The 25466-nt window shown below is 33.5% G+C and overlaps 2 protein-coding genes across 4 annotated transcripts; one reads left to right on the top strand and one right to left on the bottom strand.

Annotated features, from left to right (window-relative positions):
- Positions 1-25466, bottom strand: part of LOC143052595 (uncharacterized) — a 52738-nt gene that overhangs the window by 21417 nt on the left and 5855 nt on the right.
- Positions 9176-23388, top strand: LOC143052594 (uncharacterized). Of its 4 annotated transcripts, none has more exons than XM_076225654.1 (4): positions 9176-9291; positions 15787-18136; positions 19039-19354; positions 21813-23388. In XM_076225654.1, the coding sequence occupies exons 2-4, from the start codon at positions 15800-15802 to the stop codon at positions 22694-22696; spliced, it is 3537 nt and encodes a 1178-aa protein (XP_076081769.1). In that variant the 5' UTR covers positions 9176-9291; positions 15787-15799; the 3' UTR covers positions 22697-23388. The 4 variants fall into 4 exon arrangements, with proteins under 4 accessions (XP_076081769.1, XP_076081770.1, XP_076081772.1 ...); XM_076225655.1 differs by having other exon boundaries at positions 9187-9325; XM_076225657.1 differs by having other exon boundaries at positions 9196-9315.

Below are 25466 nucleotides of genomic sequence, written 5' to 3' on the forward strand. Positions count from 1 at the left end.
ATAAATGGTATGTCATGTCAACTCTGATATATACCCAGACTTCGCTTTTACATTTTATTTGATAGATATAAAGATCAGCAGTCTATTATTAGTGATTGTTTACGTACAGTTGTTAATGATGTCTATAATTAAACACATCATAGATACCATAGTGACGTTACGCACGTTTATGCGTCAATACCGTGTAATCAACCAGTCCACACTAATAAACAGCTTTTCCATAAAATCATAACAGTTAAGTTATATAAAATTTATATCCATAGACTAGACAGGTAAATTCTATTCCGAAAACAAAATACAAATTGTTTTATCTTATTTAACAATAGTCTAAAATAAGGACAACATATTGACAAAACGTCAAAAATATGCGTGTCAGACGTAACAGACTATGCGCATAATATATTTAGCAGGGGTGTTTGTGTTTTAAAAACAGTGTCATATCTGCAAACATTCGAATGGATGATATGCTTTATACAATATTACTGAATATGCGTTCCTGTAACGACCAACGCTATTTTATGGCAAAAAAAAAAAACAAATAGTGTTCATTATGGTCAGATTTAGGAAAATGTTAAGGATTTAAAGTATAAGATAATATGAAATTAACTTTGTGTAAATTATGCTGACAAAGTTCATAGATAGACCATATCAAAATCAATTTTTTTGCAGCACCCACACCACATATAAAAATGCAACGGCTTCTGGCAAATGTCTTGCAAGATGTTCAAAGACGGGTTTCGCCGCTTTTTACAAATAAACTGTCGTATGCGACGTTATTTATTGAAAATTTAGATTTGTTGCATGCTAAATAGTGATATTCCGTAATTGTACTTTAATCCTACAAAACAGCTACATACTTTTTGATAATTTGCGTAGTCAAAACGACTTCGTTTTCAAAGAAATGAAATGTCTTGCAAGTTTGTCCACTGGGCGATTTTCATACGTTTTCAACGTTGTCGATTCGGGACGCTATTTATGGTGCATCATTTGTATATTTCCTTAGATAGAATTTCTTGATATCAACATGACCACAAAGTATAAAAAAAAATAGATGATTGGGATTGTTCGTTTAGATGAGGTTCTTAAGTGGTGAAAAAGTTGTGTATTACGAGAGGATAAAAAAATCATCTTTTTCAAATTTTCAAATTGGGGAAGCGTAAAACTTTTTTTTTTTCATTCCTCTGCAATAAGATTCATATGTATAGAACATCAAAGTGAAAATAAAATTGGGCCTAAAGCCTGGCTATATACCTCTTCACATCATACAAAGCTGGTAAACATATGAGATGAATATAATAAACCTTTTTTTCTGACAATCGTTTCATTTCTTAATCTAGTTGTTCCGTTATTAGAAAAAGTCAAGTGAATTTTATAAGCAAGACCCGTCTAACTTTTTATTCCCGACAAACTTTTTTAATTAAAGCAAAATATATATCTTATTCCTTTTCGGATCTAAATGAGGAAACATTGCGTTTTACATATTATATCAATTGGTCTCTGATAAAGAGTTGTCACATTGACACTCATCATACCGTATATATCTTCTCATTTCATATGCAATACCCGAATACGATATATTTGTTTGTTTGTTGCTTACATGACTTTCAGCTGGAAATATTTCATGCATATTCAGTACAACCAAACATTAAGAAGTATCCATATTGATGTGCAAACAATAATTGCAAGCGAAATAAAAAACAAATATCCCTAATAATCATTACCCGCCGTAAAACGTAAAAATTTGACGTTACCATTTGAGACGCAATATCGTGCGTAACGTCAGTACCTTATCCTGAGGTAAATGTGACCAAAGATATCAGGCTTATATATCAGTTGTTTACTTTAACCAAGTTAACCCAACCATTTTTTTTACCAAGTCAGGAATATGGAAGATGTTATCAAATAGTCCATTTCTATGAATTTTGGCGTTAGTTTTAGGTGCATTTCAGTGTTCCTGGTTTTTCTTTGTTTTCCTCTTATAGTTGATGTGTTTCCTTCAGTTTAAGTTTGTGACCCTGATTTGTTTTCTCTCAGTCGATTTATGACTTTTGAACACCGGTATACTACTGTTGCCTTTATTTATAATTTTGCATATTAAACGCGCGCGTTTCATCTACGTTAGACATAAGTTAATGCATGTTGCAAACCATATCAAAAATTAAGGACTGACGAATAAACTCATCAACATATACCAGGAATAATATTCGGTTCGCCCGGCGTAAATTCCGTCTAAAAAAAGACTCACAAGCCACAAGGTCGTGCCATAAAGGCACAAAAAGAATAACTGCCTACTTAGAAACATTTATTTAACTCTTACCACAACAGTCTTTGTTATCCCTTCACACTGCCTTTCAGACCAACTCGATCAACCTCGATCAAGACAGATTAAGATATCGGGTGACTGGTCTGACTCAATCGACAAGAATAATGGTGGTGGACTACCTTGGTCGTCATCGATCTGACTTTCTATCCTAGAGTTACATGTCAAAAATGTTCGAGTAAGGATCAAGAAGCCAAGCACTCGAGAAGAGATCTAGAAGCTGGCGAGAAGCGGGAAAGGATCGTAGATAGGGTAAATTTGGTCGGAATACAAATATTTTACCAATCATTACTCGATCATCTCGACCTTTGCTCGACTAATATCCGGTAATTTCCAGATCAAAGCCAACCTGTTTGATATTTGGTCCAGATTGACTCGACCAATGCCCGATCACTTCATGATCACTGCGACTTCTATATTTTCTTATCCCAGACCAACTTGACCAATACCCGATCTCTATGCGACCACAATCGACCACTCTTCGATCACTACTCGGCAATACACGAGTACACATGAGTGATACACGAGTTTCTAATAGTGTGTGCAGATCTAATTAACTCCTAATGTTTTGCTTCCGCAAAAATATTATGTCACTATTAATTTTAAGTGTACACAAATTCCTCCATGTACAGTACGTGTCTTTACAATGTCTTAAATTTAAAAAGAGATAAAAAAAGGAACAATCAACCCGATACAGCCTACGGAAAAAAGATAGGGATAAAAAACAAACAGTACTCCACATAACAAAATATAGAAAACTAAAAACGTAGCAACACGAAACCCAACAAAACCTGCATGGGATTAACTCATGTATTCCGGAAGGAGGGAAGTAGATACTGCATGTTGGCCCATGAGGATTTTTCAAATATGAAAGTAATTGTGCATTCAAGTTCATTATTAGACAGCTGATGACTAGTTTAGCCCAATGTTTGTTTTTAAGAACATAGAGATTATATTTGACCTGTTTTAGGGGCCATGTTTTGGTTGACTGTTCTTATTTTCCGTATGTCCAGAAATTTTTGTAGTATTAAAAGAAGAAGATGTGATATAATTGCCAATGAGACAACTCTCCGTATGACACCAAATGACACAGAAATTAACAACTTTATGTCACCGTACGGTCGAATGTTTACAAATACTTTCTTCACACGAACTTTTTGACGCAATTTTACACAAAAATAAGACGAACACAAATTATTTTTATTTAAATTATTGATAGATATATGTAAACAGTTTCAGAAAAAGTATCACTATAGAGAATCGAATTTCTATTGTTGGCCTTATTTACCCATCTTCACCCCCTTTTTGCAATATTTTTTTTAACAAAACCAAGCTGGTTATTTCCATAGATACACAAACAAGAAATATTTGTAACTACTGGATATCAAATCTATGGAAAATACTGATTACACACATATGTACATATATGACACAAACAGTAATAATAATGTGTAAGAACGCAAGGAAAAGGCGATGGTAAAAAAATATGTATATTGCTATTTAACATCAGTACTAATCCAGTGACAAATTTCAGTTTGTGGCGTCATTTTCAAGAAAAAGGTAGAAAAAGTCCCATAACATATCAGCATCCTACTTCCCTCTTATGAAGTTGTTATGACCATTGGGGTCATCTTTGTCGAAATCCTGTAAGTCTCTCATACGATTGATTTTGCCATTTGATTAGGGACTTTCCGTTTTGAATTGTCCTCGGAGTCAGTATTTTTGTGATTTTAGTTTAAACTGCCCACACGCCGTGTCGGCCACTACCTCGCCTTGATTTCTCGGTGCCCGTTGCTGTCTATGCCTTCATGTTCGTGTTCTACGATTTCTTCTCTCACTTCAAACTCTGCCACACCTATTAACTTGTATCTCTGAGCTCTAACTACCTTGCCCTCTGCTATTATTCCATGTACATATTTTAAATGTATGATTTTACTGAAACCTTCTGTGAACTACTGAATCTAACCAAATAAACGGAGAATGTGTCCTTGGGACACAGATAATATGCCCAAGTTTGTATATATATAATGTTATAAAGAGTCATTACCTAAGAACGGTAAAAGTGACACCACCAAAATTCGCACTAGATCTGTGTTTATGGTAATAAGCATTGTGTATACATTTTATATAATTTGGTTGAGGCAAACTTAATACAATTAGAGAACGGGAACTAATTTTTGGGACGTACAGGTACGAACTTATGTACGGACAAGAGTAACACGCTACAGCGGGTCATATAAAAAAAAAACTTTTTTTATAATGAAATTGTAAATACCAGACCAATTCCCGACTATCATTACGATGAGGTCGATCTGGTCTGGTCGAGATCAAGCTGATGTTGAGTATAGTTAATTTGGTCTAGCTAGTAGAGAAAAGATTGTGTAGCGCTCGTGAATTGGTCAGAATTATCGAATATGTATTCAATTAGTGGTCGGGTTGGAGTCGGGATGGTCGAGTAAAGTTCGTTTACAGCCGGATAGCAGTCGGGTAGAAGTCGTAAACAGGCCTGATCAGGAAATTGGTCACGCTTGATCGTGGAAATTTGGTCAATCGTGATCATCGAGTTGATCTGATCGGCTTTGTGAACCTAGCTTAAAGCTATCACACTGCCGATCAGATCAATTCGATCAAGCCCGATCAAGACATATTACGTGATCAGAAGACTGGTCTGACTCAATCGACAAGAATGTTCGGGATAGTCTACCTTGTTCGACTTCGATCTGACTTTCTACCCGAGAGTTTTTGACATGTCAAAAACATTTGAGTAAGGATTAAGAAGCAAGTCACTCGAGAAGAGATCTATCGAGAATTCGTTGATCGTGTAGAGATCGAGTTTAGTCGGAATACAAAAAAATTACCAATCAGTACTCGATCATTTCGACCCTTGCTCGACTAATTTCCGATCATTTCCAGATAAACTCGACCAATGTCCGATCGCGTCCGGATCATTGCGACTTGTATATTTATATTATCCCAGATCAACTCGACCAATACCCGATCCCTTTGCGACCACATTCGATCACATTCGACCACTCTTAGATCTCTACTCGGCCGTACACGAGAACACATGACTGCTACACGATTCTCTAAAAGTGTGTGCAGATCTGATGAACTCTCATAACTATGCGTCCGCAAAAATATTTATTGGCAACATTATTTTTAACTGTACAAAAATTCCTCCATGTACAGTACGTGTCTTTACTTTTGCAAGGAGAGGTAACATTTTAAAAGAGAGACAGAAGACACCAAAGGAACAATCAAACTCAGAGGTCGAAAACAAACTGACACAGCCATAGCGAAAAACGGTAACCGACGAGAAGACAAACAGCAGTCCACATAGCATAGAAAACTAAAACCTTAGCAACACGTAACCCAACAAAACCTGGGATGATCTCAGATGTTCCGGAATGGAAGAAAATTCTGCAATTTAACACCGGTGGACTTTTCAAATATTAGAGTAATTGTGCAATAATATTCATTGTTAGACTGCTGCATGTGCTGGTGACTAAGATATCTTTCAAAGTTGGTTTATAAGAATATCAAGATTATGTTTTACCTGTTTAATGGGCTATTTTCTGTCTGTCCGTATGGTACAATTTCCAATGAGACAATTCTTCACAGAACACCAAATCACACAGAAATTATGAATAACAACTATAGGTCATCTTACAGTCTTTTTTTTTCCATCCGAACTTTTTGGCCTAATTTCACACAAAAATGAGACGAAAGACAAATATTTTTTTATTTGCTGCGAATTCTTTCAAACAGTAACGATACAAACTGTTCATGATCCCAAATTTTGATCCTTTGTTTCTAACATACTTTTGCAAGTTTGCATTAACTTTGACAAACTATACACTCGCTGCAAATGCGTCTACAGTTTGTTCGTTCGTCGTTTGTTAGTTCAAACGATGCATTTCTTTCTAACTTTGACATTAAATCAATTATCTAAACTTGTTCTTGCTGGACATAACTCAAAACATTCTCTATAATTTCTCAAAATTTCAATCCCCTCTAACCACACGATGCATTTGTTTCTACTTCTGTTACCATGGTTACGTTTAACAAACTATAACAAACGACACACAACGTTTACAAAACTTTGGTTAGAAAGAAATGCACTCTTGATCTCTTGATAGATATATCTAAACTGTTTTAGAAAAGGTATCACTCCAGGGGATTGAAATTCTACTTTGGGTCAAATTTTGGGGAAATATGTGACATCTTTGCCCTCTTTTTGCAATATATTTTTGGAAAATACATACAGGTTGTTGCCATACAGCAAAAAGAAAATAAATATCTTTAACCATTCAACTACTGGATATCAAATGTATGAAAAATACTGATTACATATACTTATAAAAATAAAATTGAGAAGGAAATGGGGAATGTGTCAAAGAGACAACAACCCGACCATAGACCAGACAACAGCAAAAGGTCTTATGCACATATATTTGACAAACAGTACGCTTTTATTTGTAAGAAAGCAAGGAAATGGGGATGGTAAAGTTTATGTATATTGCTATCTAACATAAGTACAAATCTTATTTCCAAAAAAGAGCAATAAAACATATCAGTGTCCACTATGAGGAAGTAAGTTCCTGTGGGTTTAATGACGCACCTCACCAAGGGTCGCCCTCAACTTTTGTGGGGGAAATTTGGTTGATCAATTGTTTTAAGGATGTACACCTCTGAGGCACCAAATATTTCTAGAATTAAACTTTTTTTCTTAACCTGATTTTTTGGGTTTATATGACTGTAAAAAAATAATTCGCGAAGAAAAAAAATCATATGGTGGTGCACTTCTTGATTGCTACGGCCCTTTGAAAATTCCCAATTTTGATGCTTTTTCCATATTTCATCAATTTTTACATTTTTTGGGGGCTATTATCGTGGAAAAAATCACAGTTTTTACAATTAAACTTTTTTTCATACTTTCAATAAAGATGAAGTGGACCAATCAGAATAAATTTAACTTTAAAAAAAAAACTATAGGTAGGTGGGCGTTTTCAAAGAAAGCGTGAATTTCAGACCTAAAAAATGTAAATCAACTTCTTTAAAATTTTATTTCAAGAGTTATTTTGAATACCTCTATTATAGACCTGTTTGTAAACAAAAAGTGCAATCTTAAATACTCTTTAAAATGATATTATTTTCATAATTTATGTACTGTTTCGTAGGGGACATTTTGTCCACTATCGAAACTGCTTCTAAACACACATCTTATTGCAATTTTAAATGTCTCCTATAGACATTCCAGTTTGTTTTACTTTGTATACTAGAAATATCTCATTTTTTTCTGAATTGGAAATCATTTTTATCGATAAAGATTAGACAGTACTTCACATATTGCACGAATATACTTGAAAAAAGAGTAAAAAAAAGACTGCGTGGTAGTGGTAGTGTCCACTACGAAACGTTTTTCTCTCATACTTGTTTCGTAGGTGACCGTTTCATAGTGGACATATTCACATGTTTTATTTTTCCCCACAATCCACATATTGCAATAGTAACAAGACTGATTGTATTCATCAAAGCACGTATAAAGCTGTACACTGATATATTTTTTTCATAATTTTAAAACCAAATACTGAAGGAGATTTTACCCGTTTCGTAGTACAAAAATACGGTATCACTCTAGTCCATTTGATGTGCTAAATTTTTTTTTACCAACAATTTAACTGTCGTAAAATGGACATTTTGTCAGGGACACACCTTCTAAAATTAAAAAGCCTTTGTCAAAAGCTGTTTATTAAAATATGTTGGCTCTAAACATACTTTTGAATTATTAAAGAACTTATATTAAGTAAAAATAAAATTTATTTCTACCTTTTTTTACAATATTTTAGAGTATGGATGTTAAACAGGCGGTCTAGGGACATTGCCATTTTCCCGGGTTATTTTGGACCATTCAGGAATCAATATATCTTATCAATCCCTCTAAAAATAGACTGTTTCTTTGCTTAAAAATGTTAAATCTAATTCAAAGTACTGACTGAACAAAAAATTACTTACAAAGATAAAACACATTTTTTTTCAAAGTGGCTGGGACAAGAATTCACGTTTTTATTGAAAAATCGTCCCATGTGTTAATAAAAGAAATTTTTATCATATTTTGATGCTTTTTTGTGTCAAATTCACCATGCTGTCAATTTTGTAAATTTGTGATTTTTCTCAGTTTTCAGAACAAAAACATATTATTTCAACTTTTTTGTTATAAAATTAATGTTTGAGGGGGAGGACAGGGGGTACCCTTCTCCCTTCTCCCATCCCTCTTCTCCTTTCTCCTACCCCGGTTCTCCTTTCTCCCATTAGAATAAAACATCTCCTTTTGAGATATTTTTTCTTGAAATATTAGAATTTTTTTTAAAAGGGGAGATATTTTATTTTTTCTCCTTTCTCCAACTTTTTCTCCTTTCTCCCAGCCTTCCTCTCCTTTCTCCCACCCCCTTTCTCCTTTCTCCTACCCCCTTTCTCCCTGTCTCCCTTACCCCTGTCCTCCCCCTCATGTTTGAAAAAATACTTAAGTTATATATATCTAAGAAAAGACAATTCAATTCAAAGCTTTATTCGGCATGTTACATGTATAACAAATAAACATAAGCTCTCTGAGCTTTTCATGATAACCGACAAAAATGATATGGGATATACATCATTGTAGCATATAATCATTGTATATAAATTTAATGTAATTATTCAGCTCAACTTTGGGCACTGTGAATAACAATAAAACCTTTTCTAAAAAACTATTCTTTAAGGAATCACTGAATCATGCTTTCCTTGCTGTTGCGGTCACACAAGTTTTTTAAAAAGCTCATACTTTGGTTAATCTATTTCTGGTTCCCGGATGTAAAAGTTTTCCGCTTTTTCTCGCCGCCATATTGGACAAGGATACCAGTGACGGACTGATACCATTTACAGATTTTGGCATCGTTTCGATAGCCGTACCAGTAGCTAGTGCTGGTTACTTTGTAAGAATAACATCTTAAAGAAAAGTAATCAAAGGTTTATATTGTGTAAAAATCACTCGTCAGTTATGACAGTTTGTTTTATTTGTCCAATGGGGAGTTCGACCTTCGCCCCAGTGAAGAATTTTTGGCTTCAACACGTGCTTATGTAAGATTTAAGAGGATTTTCCCCTTATAGGAGATGGACATAACGTTACCTGAGTTTGTTAGGGTCAAGATTTACGTTTAAATTTTGCCACAATGCTCACAAATGTATAAAATAAATAAATATTATAAAATTGTTCTAAATTTAACAGCTGAATATCACTGCTTTATTTTGAAACATTAATAAAATTAATAGCAATACACTTTTTTCTAGTGATCCTTCAATTATTGAAGATTATTCTGACGTCTTGAAAGGCTATACTGTATAACTTTTTTCTTTGACGCATGTAAGGCCTTTCAAGGAGTCATAATTATTTGGACTAAACACTTACCAAAACATTTTTATAAGATTTATTCAACACTAAAAAAAAACAAAAAATGTCAGAATCTTGCTTTATATAGAAACAAAGATTTTTATAATAACTATGTACACATCAGGGATCTCCATGGCCTGTTTAACGATGGCGCCCCACCATCGTTCAAATGTCTTGCGCCATCGTCAAATGACTCGCGCCATCGTTAAATAGTCTTGGGCCATCGTTAAATTGTCTTCCGCCATCGTTCAAAACTTCATCGTTTTTTGTAGCCCGACGCCATTTTTTTTATCAATTATAATCAAATGCATGTAATGGCATAACCCTCAGGCTTTTTATGATATAATCCAATACAGTTCTAACGCCTGAGGGATATTCGGATTAAGATCGCTAATCACTTGTACCTGAGCTTGTACAGGTAGATCAACAAACCAGACAGGAGAATACTATCTGAGGATAGACGATCCATTTGTCGAATCAATCAACTAAGTTTCAGCAAATGATTATGATAATTTAAAATAAAAAAATAAATTAATAATCCAGTTACAAAGAAAACAGTTTAACAACATGAACAAGTCGACCACGTGCTTTATTTTGACTTACGCAATCAGCATCCCCCTTTTTTAAGAAGTACAAAATAAGACGCAAAACAGTAAATATTATTTCATTGCAAATAACTCGAGTACTGCTGTAACGATAATTTAGAATACTTTAAAAGTTTAAAAGTAAAAACTTAAATATTTCCTGTGAAGAAATATCGTATCGTAATTCCGAATTCATTTCGTATATTACAATCAAATTGATACATCCACGTTTCCGAAAGATGCATGTTGCACAGCATCAATTTGTCAGATAAAGTCATTAAAAACCTTTTCATTTGTCAACGTTTGCTTTACAAATCTCTTTAACCTTTTACATAACCCGTACGAATCGTTCTGTTGTTGCTGCAAATCAGCCATACCGGTAATGAGTTCTGTCTTTGACAGTGTCCATGAAAAATAAGCTCCACATCATATGATTTGTAACCCCCATAACAATTATCAAAAATACAAGAAATCTACATGGGGACCTTCATGACAGCTTTTGGTCATTCTCGACTAAGGGGGGACCATGAAGACTTGGCATTTGAATGGTTAAAAACGGCAATCAATGAAAATATTGATACTTCTACTTAAATATTGAAAATTCAAATAAATATAATTTAAATAAGCAATGAATTAGCATGTTCACCGTTCCTTGTATGAAGGGATAAAATACTTCCGATCGCGCTACACTGTACAGCGTAGACACTGTTTGTAATGGTGAAAGTTCCTCCATCGTTCAATTTTCATCCATGGAGATCCCTGCACATTCCAAAATACAAATGTAGTATTAAAATTTATTCAACACGAAAAAAAACTACAACATTGTCTCACCTTATTTTGTGACAATGAGGACAACATACATGACATATGTATAGCAGTATACTTGATTACAAAGTTGTTAAAGACAAAACCAATAAAAAAAAAAGGATGCAAACAGACTTTGGGCGCGAGCGTGTAGGATGAGAAGTGAAAGGGGTGAACATTAATGGCAGTCTGCACCAAAAACTTTTTCAACTACTAGCCCGAGGACTTATATTCTGACATTTAATTTTTATGGCCCCGCAACGAAGTTGTCGGTGCCATATAGTTTTACCCTTGTCCGTAATTCCAAAATTCCGTCATTCCGCAACAAACCATTATACAGACTCTTTTTCTAAACGCCTTCAGATATTGGGCTGATTTTTGGTATGTGAGTTAACCATGATGAGTTACAGATCAAATTAAGTTTTTTTCCGCTCCACTAATTTTTCCGAAATTACGGCAGTGTTCTCCCCAGGCCCTTAAAGGACCACGGGCCCGCGATGTATAATTTTCTACCGTGGTGGTATCGTTCTTGCCGCGATGTATAATTTTTCACCGTGGTGCTAAAATTTTCGGTAAAGAAAATCATAAAACAGTAAACCTTTCCGTGGGGTATAAAATTTCAGATGAAAATTGACCAGTTCAAACCAGTTCAATCCAGTTCTGACAACCAAGATTGTTTACACCACGTGATCGATTTACCTTTTGAGGTAACCTTGATGTTTGGGTTTAATCGATGTAAAAAAAATGTACATGATTCTTGTGTTTCAATTAATTAAGAGATCATAACTTAATGATCACAGACTTATGAGACTTTTGAGGGACAAGCAGACATTTGTTAATAAACTCTATTACTCCAGCCTTTGGTCATAAATGATTTGCATATTTTTAAAACGTGAGTTACTTCCCCTGATTTAGCTTATTACAAAAATGTACTCCTAAAATATTATCCATCATTTAAAAAAGAAATAATTATATATATAAAGTACAAATCGAATGTAAAATTATATAAGGATGTTACCTCAAGGATAAAACTTTTTTTTAATATACAAACAAAAATACATTGCAAATTATTTTTGACAATCATACTTTTGTTAAAGCACAAACATATTATATTAAATAGGTAGTATATCCTTTTATACATCTGTCAAATTCGTTAAACACTTCCATATATATGTACATCTACTGACTGAGCTAGGGCTGTATATTAAAACAAGGTTGTTATATAGCTGAATAGTAGTAAAAAAGTTTAATGATTAACTTTTACAAAATAAGTTGACAATGATTGGAAGTCAGCTAGACATGACAGCTAGATTGTCTAAAAATTTCATGTCTAAAGCTATGGAAAATAGTATTTAATTTACTAAACGTTCTACATTAAAATTTAATCTTGTTTAACATGTTTAAAGTTAATTGTTATGGTGTAATCTAACAAAAATGGGGAATGTGTAGTGTAACTATACAAGTATCAGGACAAAATTGGCTTGATCAAAGTATAAAAAGTGACTAGTTTAAAGAATAAAAGTGCTTTCTGTTATTTATTCTTAAAAGATATTTAAGTATACAAACTGTTTGATTTACTTTATTTTACAAAACAAAAGACAAAAAGGTAATGGCACAAAAACTAACAAGAAGAAAAAATAAGCGATGCAACGCGACACGACATATTGTACAAATCATTTCGTTACCCTGGTGCTATCCCAAAATCCTGGGGAGAAGATATTGGGCTGATTTTTGGTATGTGAGTTGACCATGATGAGTTACAGATCAAGTTTAAGTTTTTTTCCGCTCCACTAATTTTTTCTGAAATTACGGGCGTTGGACCTTTGAGAAATTGTTGAAAATCACAGTTATACAGACTTTTTTCTAAACGCCTTCAGATATTGGGCTGATTTTTGGTATGTGAGTTACCCATGATGAGTTACAGGTCAAGTTTAAGTTTCGTTCCGCTCCGCTAATTTTTGCTGAAATTACAGGCTTTGGACTTTACACGCCTCAACATTTTTGATATATGAGACTACCATCATGTTTGTGTCCACATGTGTTTATAGTGAAATTGCAGATTTTTCAACTTTTTAGGACGGGGCCATTCGTGTCGCTTTGACACATCTAGTTTCTTATTGGTCCAAACAAAGTTTTGCAAAAACTTATTGGTTTGAATAAAATTTAACTAGTCTGGGGCATTGGACTAGTGCATGTGGCTAAAAGTGCAGACTGGAATGGGCACAAACATGTTTTGGGGCGAATGGACCTGGATTCCTAACATTCAGAGCTCAGGCAACATTTAAAAGAATGTCTGTTTCCCCTCCCCGGGTCTACCCTTTGTAAACAGACCAGGAAGGCAGGTTCTTTTTTTTTCTTTTTTTTTTAATTGGATGTGATTGTCATAGCATGGTCACATGAATGGTTCCAGTCCAGGCCACTTATCAGTTGTTTGTGCTCAATTTGAGTGTATTTATTTAGATTATCAATCCTTCTGCTTTCAAGCACTTTCCAAAAATGGAAACAAACTATTTTCAGGAAAAAAATAATTTCGATTTTTTTGTGTAAAATAATTTTTTGACCTGGGGGCTTATTTTTGACCTGGGTGGGAGGAGGGGAAACAAACATATTTTTAATTTTGGCCCCAGAAATAAACAAGTCTTTTTCATTTATTTTTACTTACAAAAGTCAAAAAAAAAAATTATTATAAACAGGTTTGCCGCCTAAATTATGATGTCTTGAAAGGGTATTTTGTATGTTTAGCTCACCTGGCCCAAAACTAACCCAAAGTCAAATAGTGCAGTTCATTAATCAGGTAAATGTCCTCATGAATAAAAGCTGTTATAAATAAGAAATTCACATTTTAATTTTAATATTTAAGTAAAACTAAAATTTATGATGTGTAACATTCAGGATAGCACTTGTACTTATACTTATAAGTCAGTCAGGGGCACTACTTGTACAAGTCATCTTTTTTTACATGAAGAAGTAAAAAAAATATATTTATATATAAGTTATGTTTGAATAATCTCCCCTTAATTTTTTTTTAAAAATTCTCTTGTGTAAGTGAATGATTTTTACAATTCCACAAAAATTCTCAAGTTTTGAGATGTACAATGTACAGACATGCCTTTAATGATTTTTTCCCAGGTGACCTCATAATTTTTTTATTTGAATTCAATTGCAATGTTTGATCTCATTAATTCAACAAAAAAACGTATTGCGCAAAGATTTTAAGTATTTGCACAAGGCTTCCAAAAGTTTCTCTTTGGAGGCTTGTAAATGAGCAGTGTTCTGCAGATAACAGACAAGTGGGATTTTCATTGTCTATAAAATTACACTTAAAAGATTAGTAAAGACATCTGCAAAGGGCAGACAATTTAAAATTCTATCAGAAAAAAAGAAATCCTAATTATATAACTTAAGGTGGTACCCAACACTTTCACTAAAATTGATTTGGCTCGTTTAATTTTCATTAAATTTTGTAAAAGTATTTTCTTTGACCCTTTAACTAAAATATAAAAATTTCAAAAACTTTGAACCAACCGTTTTGTCAGAAAAATTACACTGGTTAAATAGCAGTTTGACAAACACCAATTTTGATCATTGAGAAGCTTAATATTCCTTTTACAACACAACGTAATTAAAACGTTTAGCTGACTGTACAGAGTTATCTCCCTGTAGTGTTAGATACCACCTTAAGAATACAAGAAAAGTAGAGAGGATGACTTTTTCACATACAAAAAAATAATGTACATAGTTAAAAGAAATCTGAATATCTAAGGGACATAACTACACCATATTTTTTTTTTACCTATACAAGTAAATAAAATTCACTTGTATAAGTATCCTACAAATTTACTTATGTAAGTATATTAATATTACTTCTTCTAGTAAGTAAAGATTACAAGTAGTACTCCTGTAATTATAAGTAGGTAATATGTTATTAACTCGTACAAGTAACTGATCTTGGAGGTACAATATGGTATATTGCAGAGTAATTATCTCCCTTAGTTATTCATTTTTTTTTTAAACTTGAAATGTCTGAATTATCTATAAAGAAAGACCGTCATATTTTTTTCTCTTGTTGAATTTCTCTTGACTGTACATGTATTGCTCTGAAAGAGGGTTAAGTTGTCAATATATTTTAATAGTTGACTTTATTGCATTCATAAAGAGTTTAATCTCATTTGTCTTTTATTTTCTGACAGAGGCAGGTGCAAATATGTGGCGGGTTAAACATGTTTTTGAGATCTCAACCCTCCCCCTATACCTCTAGCCAATGTAGAAAAAACAAACACAACAATTAGCACAGTAAAAGTCAGTTTAAAAGAAGTCTAAGTCCTTAGACAGAATGAACATACATGTAAATGTTACAATATATATAGATCAGTGATGGAATAATGGTAACTTACAAAATTAAATATCACACACAAGTCTGAATTCTTCGTTCAGATAGGACACCATGCCTCTTTTGCATTATCACGATTACCATGTTTCCATATATGTTCTGATACATGTATGTTGTGAAATTTTATTTTAATGCAAATGTATGTAATTATTAAAATCAAACTAAAGTCTTAGAATTTTCGTTGATTCCTAGTATGTTAGACTGTAGACAAGTTACTATTTGTACAAAATGTTGTAATCCGCATCATTTAATTATATTTCAGACTGTGAACCAGCATGGCAAAACAGCAGAGAAGTCGTGTGTTCCATTTAGCTCAAGTAAAAGATGGCGAAAGTGAGGAAGAACAGCAGAATAATATGTTCCAGCTAGCTCAGGTGAAAGAAGGTGGCGACGGAGAAGAATTAACAAACGTCTTAGTAATCATCACACAGAACGGTGTAACCCCTCTCAATCTGAATACGACCTCAGGTCAACAAATTGTAGTTGTCAATCAAGGTGATAAAGCCACACCCACTGTCGTTCTTAATCAAAATGATAAAGCATTAACGCCTAGTAAAGCAAAAGTTGAGCCACAATTTGAAACAGATGATAATAATCCCGTAGTTTTTAAATATGGGGATTCCCCTGTTTATCAAGATGTTAGTGTCCAAACAACTGAAATGAAAAAATATAGCCGTGCACTAGCAAACAAGAAATTTAAATGTCTGATTTGCGGAAAGGAATTGGCAAATTCATCCATTCTTAAACGTCATATAAGAATACACACAGGTGTGAGACCATATGAGTGTTCGTTATGCCATAAGAGGTTCACACAGAGCAATGATTTAACAGCTCACATGAGGTCCCACACAGGGTCAAGGCCATTCAAATGTGAGGTTTGTGGTAAGGGGTTCACACAACGACAAAATGTCAAAAAACACATGCTGACACATACTGGTGAAAAGAATTATGAATGTGAACATTGTGGTAAAAGATTCGGGAGAAAACATCATATGGAAGAGCATTCACGTATACATACAGAATCAGATATACGATGTCAGATATGTCAGAAAGGGTTTACCGCTAATGGACATCTTAAAAGACATATGAGAAAATATCATTACGAAGGAGATGAACACCTCAAAGAAGACATCATGAAAATTGTCCAGCATGAACAAGCAGAACAGGACATTGAAAACGAAATTCCTGTTGTCAACTTTGTATCTACTCAAGATGATTCTGTAGAGACGGCAACCATTGAAATTGCTAGTATCGAACCAGAACCAGCACCTCAGATTCTTACAATTGGTCAGTTAGGGTTGGACAAACCTATAGATGATGTCCCAGAAATTTTATATAGGTGTGATTTATGTGAGAAACAGTTTAAAGATTTGTCCTTTCTAGAACGCCATCTACGTTTGCACCTTGACGGAAAACTACATAACTGTAACATTTGTCATAAAGTATTTAATTATAAAGGCTTATTGAAGAGACACATGGTTGTCCACACTAAAGAGAAACCTTGGGAGTGTAACCAGTGTAATAAAAAGTTTACACAAAGTAACGATCTTAAGATACACATGAGGCTCCACACAGGTATAAAACCATTTAAATGTGAGTTCTGTCACATGGGATTTAATCAGAAACAACAACTTAAGAATCACAGACGTAAGCATACTGGAGAAAGACCTTACGGATGTGAAAAATGTGACAAACGATTCAGCCGGAGGGATCATGCTAAGGCTCATGTGAAAACACATAATAACGATCACCTTCGATGTCAAATTTGTGCTTTTACAGCTAGAAATATTTTAAGTTTGCAGAAACATCTTTTGAAGCATGATGGTGTAGAAAAACTCTTGAAACCCAAAGATGATTCAAATATAGTTCGTCTGAGATGTAGGTTCTGTACAAAAACTTACAGAGACCCCTTTAGGCTTCAGAAGCATGAAAAACAACACGAGAATTCACGGCTATATAATTGTAACATTTGTAAGCAGACCTATTTTAGAATTGATACTTTTGAAAAACATTGTAAAATTCATGAGAAAGATGGTCTGAAAGCCATGGCAGTACGGAATGAACCTGTGAAGGAAGATACTGAAGAATATGTGGGTACCATGATCAAAATTGAAGTTGACGATACGGAAGAAGACTATGAAGAAGAAAATAATATCTCTAATTCTAATGAAATGGAAAATGAAATCGTACCAGTTAATACAGTTGAAATGACACCAGACAATACGTCAACAGACACTTCGAAAGATTTTGAAAAACAGTCCGTATTAGAAGTTGATGTGGTCGATGCAGACGGGGAAATTGAGAAAGACCAGAACATGGCAGAAGATGATGAAGTTGCAGCCACTCAGAAAAATACTCTTTATTGTTGTAGCCATTGCGGAAAAATGTTACCGTGGAATGCCGACCTAGTTAAACACATGGAAACACATCTTCCTGACAAACCTGGTGAACGCCCAACAGATGTCACAAAGACGGGAATCGTACAAACTACTAATGATGGGCGATATTTATGTAGCATCTGTGGAAGACATTTTACCAACCTTATAGCATTACAGAGTCATATTAAAAACATACATAACATGGATATTTCTGATTATGAACTAAATTATAAGGTAATGTCAAATATAAAGGTCAGATTTCTTATTATTGTCAGACAAATTTTGTCGTTCATAATCATGATTCTCACTGATATGTGTTTATGACTCAGAATTTTTAGAGACTTTTCTCAGTGAATTGTACCTCTTTGAACACATGTACAAAAAAAAGATGTGGTATGAATGCCAATGAGGCAACTCTCCACCAGAGACAAAATGACTTAAAAGAAAATATTTATATGTCACCATATGGCATGTATGGCCTTCAACGATGAGCCAAACCCATATCACTTAGTCAGCAATAAAAAAAGGCCTGAAAATTACAAATGTAAAAAAGTGAAAAACATGAAAACTAACTGTCTAATTTATTTACAAAACAAACATAATATATATATACAGCAACAAACAACAACCACTGAATTACAGGCTCCTGGCTTACATGATTTAAGACAGACACATACCATTGCATACAGAATGTGACAAGGCTAGTGACTAAAATCATGAAACTATTCACTACAAAGTTACCTTAAACATTATGTAACATTTTTACAAGACATTATGGGCCATGCAAGTTATATAAATTGTGTAAATATATCAAACTTTAGAAGCTAAGCCATTCACATTTCAGAGGATAATTTTTTCTGCAACAAATACACTTATTTACCTCACTATCTTTCTTCATGACATCACCATATAAAAAAGAATATGTTATTAACAATACAAACATGACAAATGGAAAAGTTATTAAGTTTTTAACCAATATTGGAGTAAGGGTTACTTACAAATGTAGTTTTACCTCTTTTGAAAAATTCATTAGTCAAACACAAATTTAAAATTGGGGTCATTAGGTTTTATGTCAAGTTAATATATTAATATTCATCATATTCATGATATCTTTCTTTTTTCTTTTTAAATAAAAGGAGAGCGAAGGTGTTGTAATGACTGCAGAGGAAATAAGAGACATTGAGAAACAGATTCAAGAAAACTTGAGATTTACCGGCTGTTACAGTGTACTAAAGAATGCATCAAAGAGACATACCAAGAGTGTTAAAGGGGACGACAAAGAAAAGCCTATCTACCAATGTGAAATCTGTGCTAAAGTGGTGAAGAGGAAAGAAAACTTAGAAAGGCATCGAAAACTTCACAAAATCATACACAAATGTGACATCTGTAATAAGGTGTTTAAACAGAGAAACCATCTGGAGACCCACAGACTCATTAAACATGATACTCAAGGTAAGATTTATTGAGGTATAGAAAAGTTAACATACATGTATTATCATGATTATAGATTCCTCATAGATAAAAAAAAATATGAAACACTCAAGACATGAAGTAAATTTGTTTAATGTAATGCGTCTGAGTAAGGTTTTAATTCAAAAACCATTTGTCTGAGACACGTCAAAGCTTAAGTAATTCATGGTAATTTAAGATGAAATACACAGGCATTAAATAGATTGTCACGGTACGGTAATTTGTGTCAAAAAAAGATTTGTCCGAGACATGCAAAAATTGCCAATTTCTAGGTTATTTCAGATGTGCCAAAGCTAGGTTTTATCAGTGAAAAAATTTAAAGTGACGCACACTCATTAAACATGTTAAATAATAATACACACAGTCAGGTTACAGAGAATATATAAGAACCATGAAGAAATCATGTGAAATACACAGACACTTTAAACATGGAATTCAAGGTGAGCTTGTTCAGGTCATATGACAACATAGACACATACAAATTATAGAATTGTGTGATGATATAGGACGAGAATAAACAGAGCACACATCATAAATTAATTAACAACATTGACAAAAATGCGAGACACAATGATCATAATATAAAACATAGAAAAAAAGATAGATCTCCTTAAAATCTGATTTTTAAATCTCAAACAAATGTTAAAGCTGAGGACACTTTATCTTGTCTTGGAGAAATTAGACCTGAAACACAATAGAATGATTTTGATCATAGTTGCAGTTTGAAAATTCTTAAGTGAGTACAGAATTTAGGCAAGTGGCCAGGGTTTTCTCTTACGGATATTAAATTGGACAAAGGGAAAGTTGTTCGAGAAGTTATTGTCAACCCTAGAATGTAGTAAACATCCTCAATATACATAATATGAATGATATAGTTGTCTCTAGTGTTGGATAATCGGTTGAAATTACCAACCGATTATCTATTACAATCGTTTGACAGCAACCAACCGACTATCGGTTATAATCGCATCAGAATACTTTGCCCTTTTTTTAAATGAAATCATGCATTTTAGTCTCATTGGTCATGTCTAATGTGTATATTCCATTTCATTGCAGAGTTTTATATGTTAATATTTGATCTTCTGTTTCCTTTTCATATTTTATTTAGCAATTATAAAAATGAATTAATTAGAATCCAGATTCAGATTGAACATATTTTATCTCATAATTACAACATTAATTACCAAGAGTGACACTAACTTTTCTAAATTTCAATGGTGTAACTCCCATTATAATTTCAATAACTTAGCAGTATAAACATTTGAATGTTTCACAGTAAGAAAAGATATATATAAAGTATTTTACTTTAAGAAATTTAAGATTAACAGAAAAAAATAAAACAATGCATTTGCATTGAAATAAATACAGTAAACAAAGAGGATCCAGCCAATGTCTGTTAATTCGTGTAGAATGCTTTTTTTTTCACTTTATGATCATCATTTTTCTGTCAATTGTGTCAAGCGAGCGTCTGAACTTATAATTGCAAAAATGCGGAATTATTACATAGTTGAACCGTATCCGATCCGTGATTCTAATGTATTTCAATGGCGGACAAATTTCAGAAAATTTACAAACATAAACGATGTTTGACAAGCAATTTGGGAAGGAATATGACGCTTTTGACGCTACTAATGGATAAAACATTAATAAAAGGCAATTTGCGACACGCTCTAATGAAGTAAAGAAATTATTTTGTCTAAAATCTGAAGGATTTCATGAATGCTCTCTAGTAAGGGAGCTACCATTTGATTTTTATGGGGGGGCTAGGATGAAAAATTTTGTCCTGCATTTTTTTTTAGTTGTAATCTCTGTCCTGCCTTTTTATTTTTCACTCTATTCGGTCCTGCCTTTTTTTTTATTAGTTTATCCTGGCTTTTTTTTACCTAAATTGTCATCCTGCCTTTTTTTTTTGCAAAGTGTCTCATCCTGCCTTTTTTTTTTACTCAAAACTCCTGTCCTGCCTATTTTTTTCAAATTTCATCCTAGCCCCCCCATAAAAATCAAATGGTAGCTCCCTAACAAGTATCCGGTATTGAGAGAGTATTTCATACAAAGTTATTTATTTTAAAGATCAATCTGTATATATATAGTCAATACTTTTGTCACGTTTTAAAGGGGAAAAAATGGTTTTGTCTTTAATTATAGGATGTTTGAAATTGTTATTGTCATCCACTGATATTTTTTGTTGCAATTTGTTTGACTGAGCAAATAAAATTCAAACCGCAAACGGACCGGAAGTTGATACGCAAAAAGTCCGGAAACTATAGCGACAATCGATTGAACAAAATCCCAATCGATTATCGACATCGTGAGGCCCAACCAACTGATTTCCGACTTATTCCGATCATCGGAACAACACTAGTTGTCTCCTGTTTTATCTGTTTATATCCTTATTTTCTTGAATATAAATGTAATATTTAATGTAATATTTATTTTATAGGTGGTGAACCCATAACCCCTACAGTACATGAATGTGATGAACCTGGATGTAAGAAATATTTCAATAAACGCTTCAATCTTCTACGACATCAGCTTATCCATCGTAAGAAAACTGACGGAGAAAGTCAGGATGAATCAATGGAGGACGACGATATGTTGATGGTCTATGAATGCAGGAAGTGTTATGAAGCTTTCATGTCACTGGATGAGTTAGAATTACATGTCAATGAAAATCACTCAGATGACACAGAACAAAATGGCGGCCATGATGATTCAGCAGAAGAGTCAAAGTTAATTGAAAATGAGGCTAATATTTCTACAGGAGATGCAGTGCCGAATGAAGAAGAAGTTGTGCCTGTTGAGATTGATATAAGTACTTTGGAGACTGTTTCGTCCGAGGCCCGGTTAGATGGAAACAACCAGTCAGAAGCCGAGGTCAATGTACCATCATCATTAGTTGAAGAAGTTCCTCAAAATTTCCATATTGGAGGCAGTGCAGGTCAAGAGGTCATTGAGTTATCCAGTGGAAACATTCCATTTGTTATGAATGACAGCCAAGGTCAAGAGGTCATTATACAAATTCCACAGGATATGAACTCTGGCGAGGAGAATGTTTATCAATGTCAGATAGTTAAATCTAGTGAAGACGGGAGTTCTGAAGGGGTACCAGTTTTTATCACACAACATATGGTTACAACAGATCCTTCAGACACGGCAGGTACAATCACCATGACAACGGTTTCCTCGGAGACGAACACTGCAGATTCAATAACAATAGATTCATTGCCAGACACAACAGACAATGATAATAATGCAGCTATCGCCATGGTTGCATTGTCTACAGATAGTAGTCAGTACATTGAAGATGATCATTCATATATATAGTCATAAAAGTGCTCAATTTGTATTTAGTTTTCTTAAAACCATATGTACAGTACAGATAAAATTTATTTGTTTTCCCAGTGTACTCATCCTGTCATCATGTTATTTATAATTAGATTTAAATTCAATTTTGAGTTAATTGCTTCCTATATAAGTTTATGCCAACAAAAAAATCTATTTTCTGTGTAAGCTATCCTGCATTCAATAAAGCACTAAAAGCAGCTACAAAGTAAAAAAAAATTCTGCCTACCTTTTTCTCTGCCAGGGGATAGAAATTTTTTTTTTTTTTATTTTTGCCTTATTGTTATTTATGACCATATATTGCGCGACATATATACTATTTTGGGTTGACCTGTTTGCCTGTATCATGCAAACATTTAATAACACTATTGTTTATTATTTTCATTCCAGACAAAAATGGTATCAATTGTTATGTATTTATTGTAAGATAAAACATGTAAAATGATGAACATTCATAATAATTCAAGTTAATACATAAAATTGTACAGAAGTGTAAAAAAACAACTGAATTTCCTTTATTACAAATTTTATTTTTACATTTGGTAGTAAAATTTAATAGTGCTTACTGCAAAATGTAACATGCAGTTATGGACAATGTTATTGAAAGTTAAATGAAGGGTTTGACCAGGAATCATTTATTTGGACTAGAAATATAAAACAAAAAAAAACTTTCAAGAAGAATTTGTTTGAAACTTGTTAATGTCCACATTAAAATTATACTGGGTATGTTTTTTTTTATTTTTACCTTAAACATGTAAAAAGCTTACATTTTATTGAAAACAGAAAAACAGTTACTTTTTCATAGAAATAAGAGTACAGTGTTCCCGCCAGAAATTTTTGTTTGAAACTTGTTAATGTCCACATTAAAATTATACTGGGTATGTTTTTTTTTATTTTCACCTTAAACATGTAAAAAGCTTACATTTTATTGAAAACAGAAAAACAGTTACTTTTTCATAGAAATAAGAGTACAGTGTTCCCGCCAGAAATTTCAAATAGCACCATGGAAATTAACAAAGCACTGCCTTTCCAAATAATATAGCACCATGGCCCTTTTCTTTCATAAAATCATCCAGGATAGGGTCATTATAGAAAATACAGCACATGATTGGAAAATTGTAAAGGGTTCCACTTATCTGTGGCGGATACATAAATTTTCATTAGTGGGAGCTTACCGTCTGTCTAAAAGGGGGCCAGCTCCATTACTGGCATTAGTGCTTCAATGATTCCTTAAATAACCAACCAAATTGTTCCCACTAAAGAGGGGTCCTGGTCCTCCCCTTTCCAAATCCGTCTTTGCTTCCCTAGCTGAAAATTGTCTGAGAATTGGCTGTGCACAACCAGTTTTGATAATCTGAAGGGGCTCAGAAAATGGGATATTTTTTTCAGAATGTGGATACTTAAAACCTTTAGTCCAGAGAGACTTGTCAATTTAATAAGAAAGTCTTCACATAGATCAAAACATACATTAGCCAATAAGTCAACATAAAAACTTTGATACAATGGATGACAGAAGATATTATAGAGTTACTTCCCTTGGCATGTTACATTGGAGTTACTTCCCTTGGCATGTTACATTGGAGTTACTTCCCTTGGCATGTTACATTGGAGTTACTTCCCTTGGCATGTTACATTGGAGTTACTTCCCTTGGCATGTTACATTGTTTGTATGCCTTACTTGAATTGATAATTGTATTTAATTAGTTAAGTTATAAACAAACTACTTTATTGTTATTGGAATAAATTTAACTATTGGTATATATACATGTTTTCTTTTTCCAAAAAAAAATAGAGAGCAAGGAGGAAAATGGAATGAATACCAATGATACAACTATCTAACCGAGACCAAATTTCATGTATGTAAGAAACTATATGTCACTGTAAGGCCTTCAGCAATGAACAAACCAGTAGCTAATAGTCGGCTATGTAAGACTTTGACATGACAAAATGTAATTCATTTCAAAGAAAAAACAAACAATCAAATATACTATAAAATGCCATAGGAAAGCATGTTATTTTCGTTGGTGTAAAATTTCGCGATTTTCATTGAATATACGAAATATTTTAGCTGTTATTATTTTGGTGATTTTGGCAATGTTCTCATTTACTAAGTGATTAATAAATATGATATTGTCTATATAACCTTGGAGGTTGACAATGCTGTATGATACATGTATGATTGATCCGATCCTGAACTTTTGTGTATCATATAGGATCAACATAAAGTGTGTTTCTAAATTCTATCGTCCTGAATATGAATGAAATATTTACCACTGGACGTTAAGCAACCAACAATCAATCAATCTAAATTCTATTATAGGTTAGGTTAGTTATTGATCAACTATGTTTGATGTATAGAATCATTGCAAGGTGTAAACATCTGACTTACATTGCTGCCTCGTCCTGTCCTTATGTTCATGCACATAGATCATACCTAGTAGGTTTCACGCTCAGCACCTTATGACTAAAGAAAATACTGGTTCTTTTGGTTCTGGAATAGCGTGTATCGTAGGGTGACATACATGTATCTCTCTTCAAAATTCAGCTCAGCAATTCGGTCTAGCACAGTTCATTATCATACCACATCAACATTTATGTATATAATATTAGCCACTGGACGTTCAACATGAATCCATCCAACTTCTTGACCATTTACAACATCAAATGACGGTATGTATTCTATATTGCTAGGTGTGTTTCACTCAACAGGATTACAATCCGAAAGAAGTTGAAACCAAGTGATATTTGAACG

The sequence above is a fragment of the Mytilus galloprovincialis genome, chromosome 11, assembly GCF_965363235.1.
Source record: "Mytilus galloprovincialis chromosome 11, xbMytGall1.hap1.1, whole genome shotgun sequence".
Taxonomy (NCBI): Eukaryota; Metazoa; Mollusca; class Bivalvia; order Mytilida; family Mytilidae; genus Mytilus; species Mytilus galloprovincialis.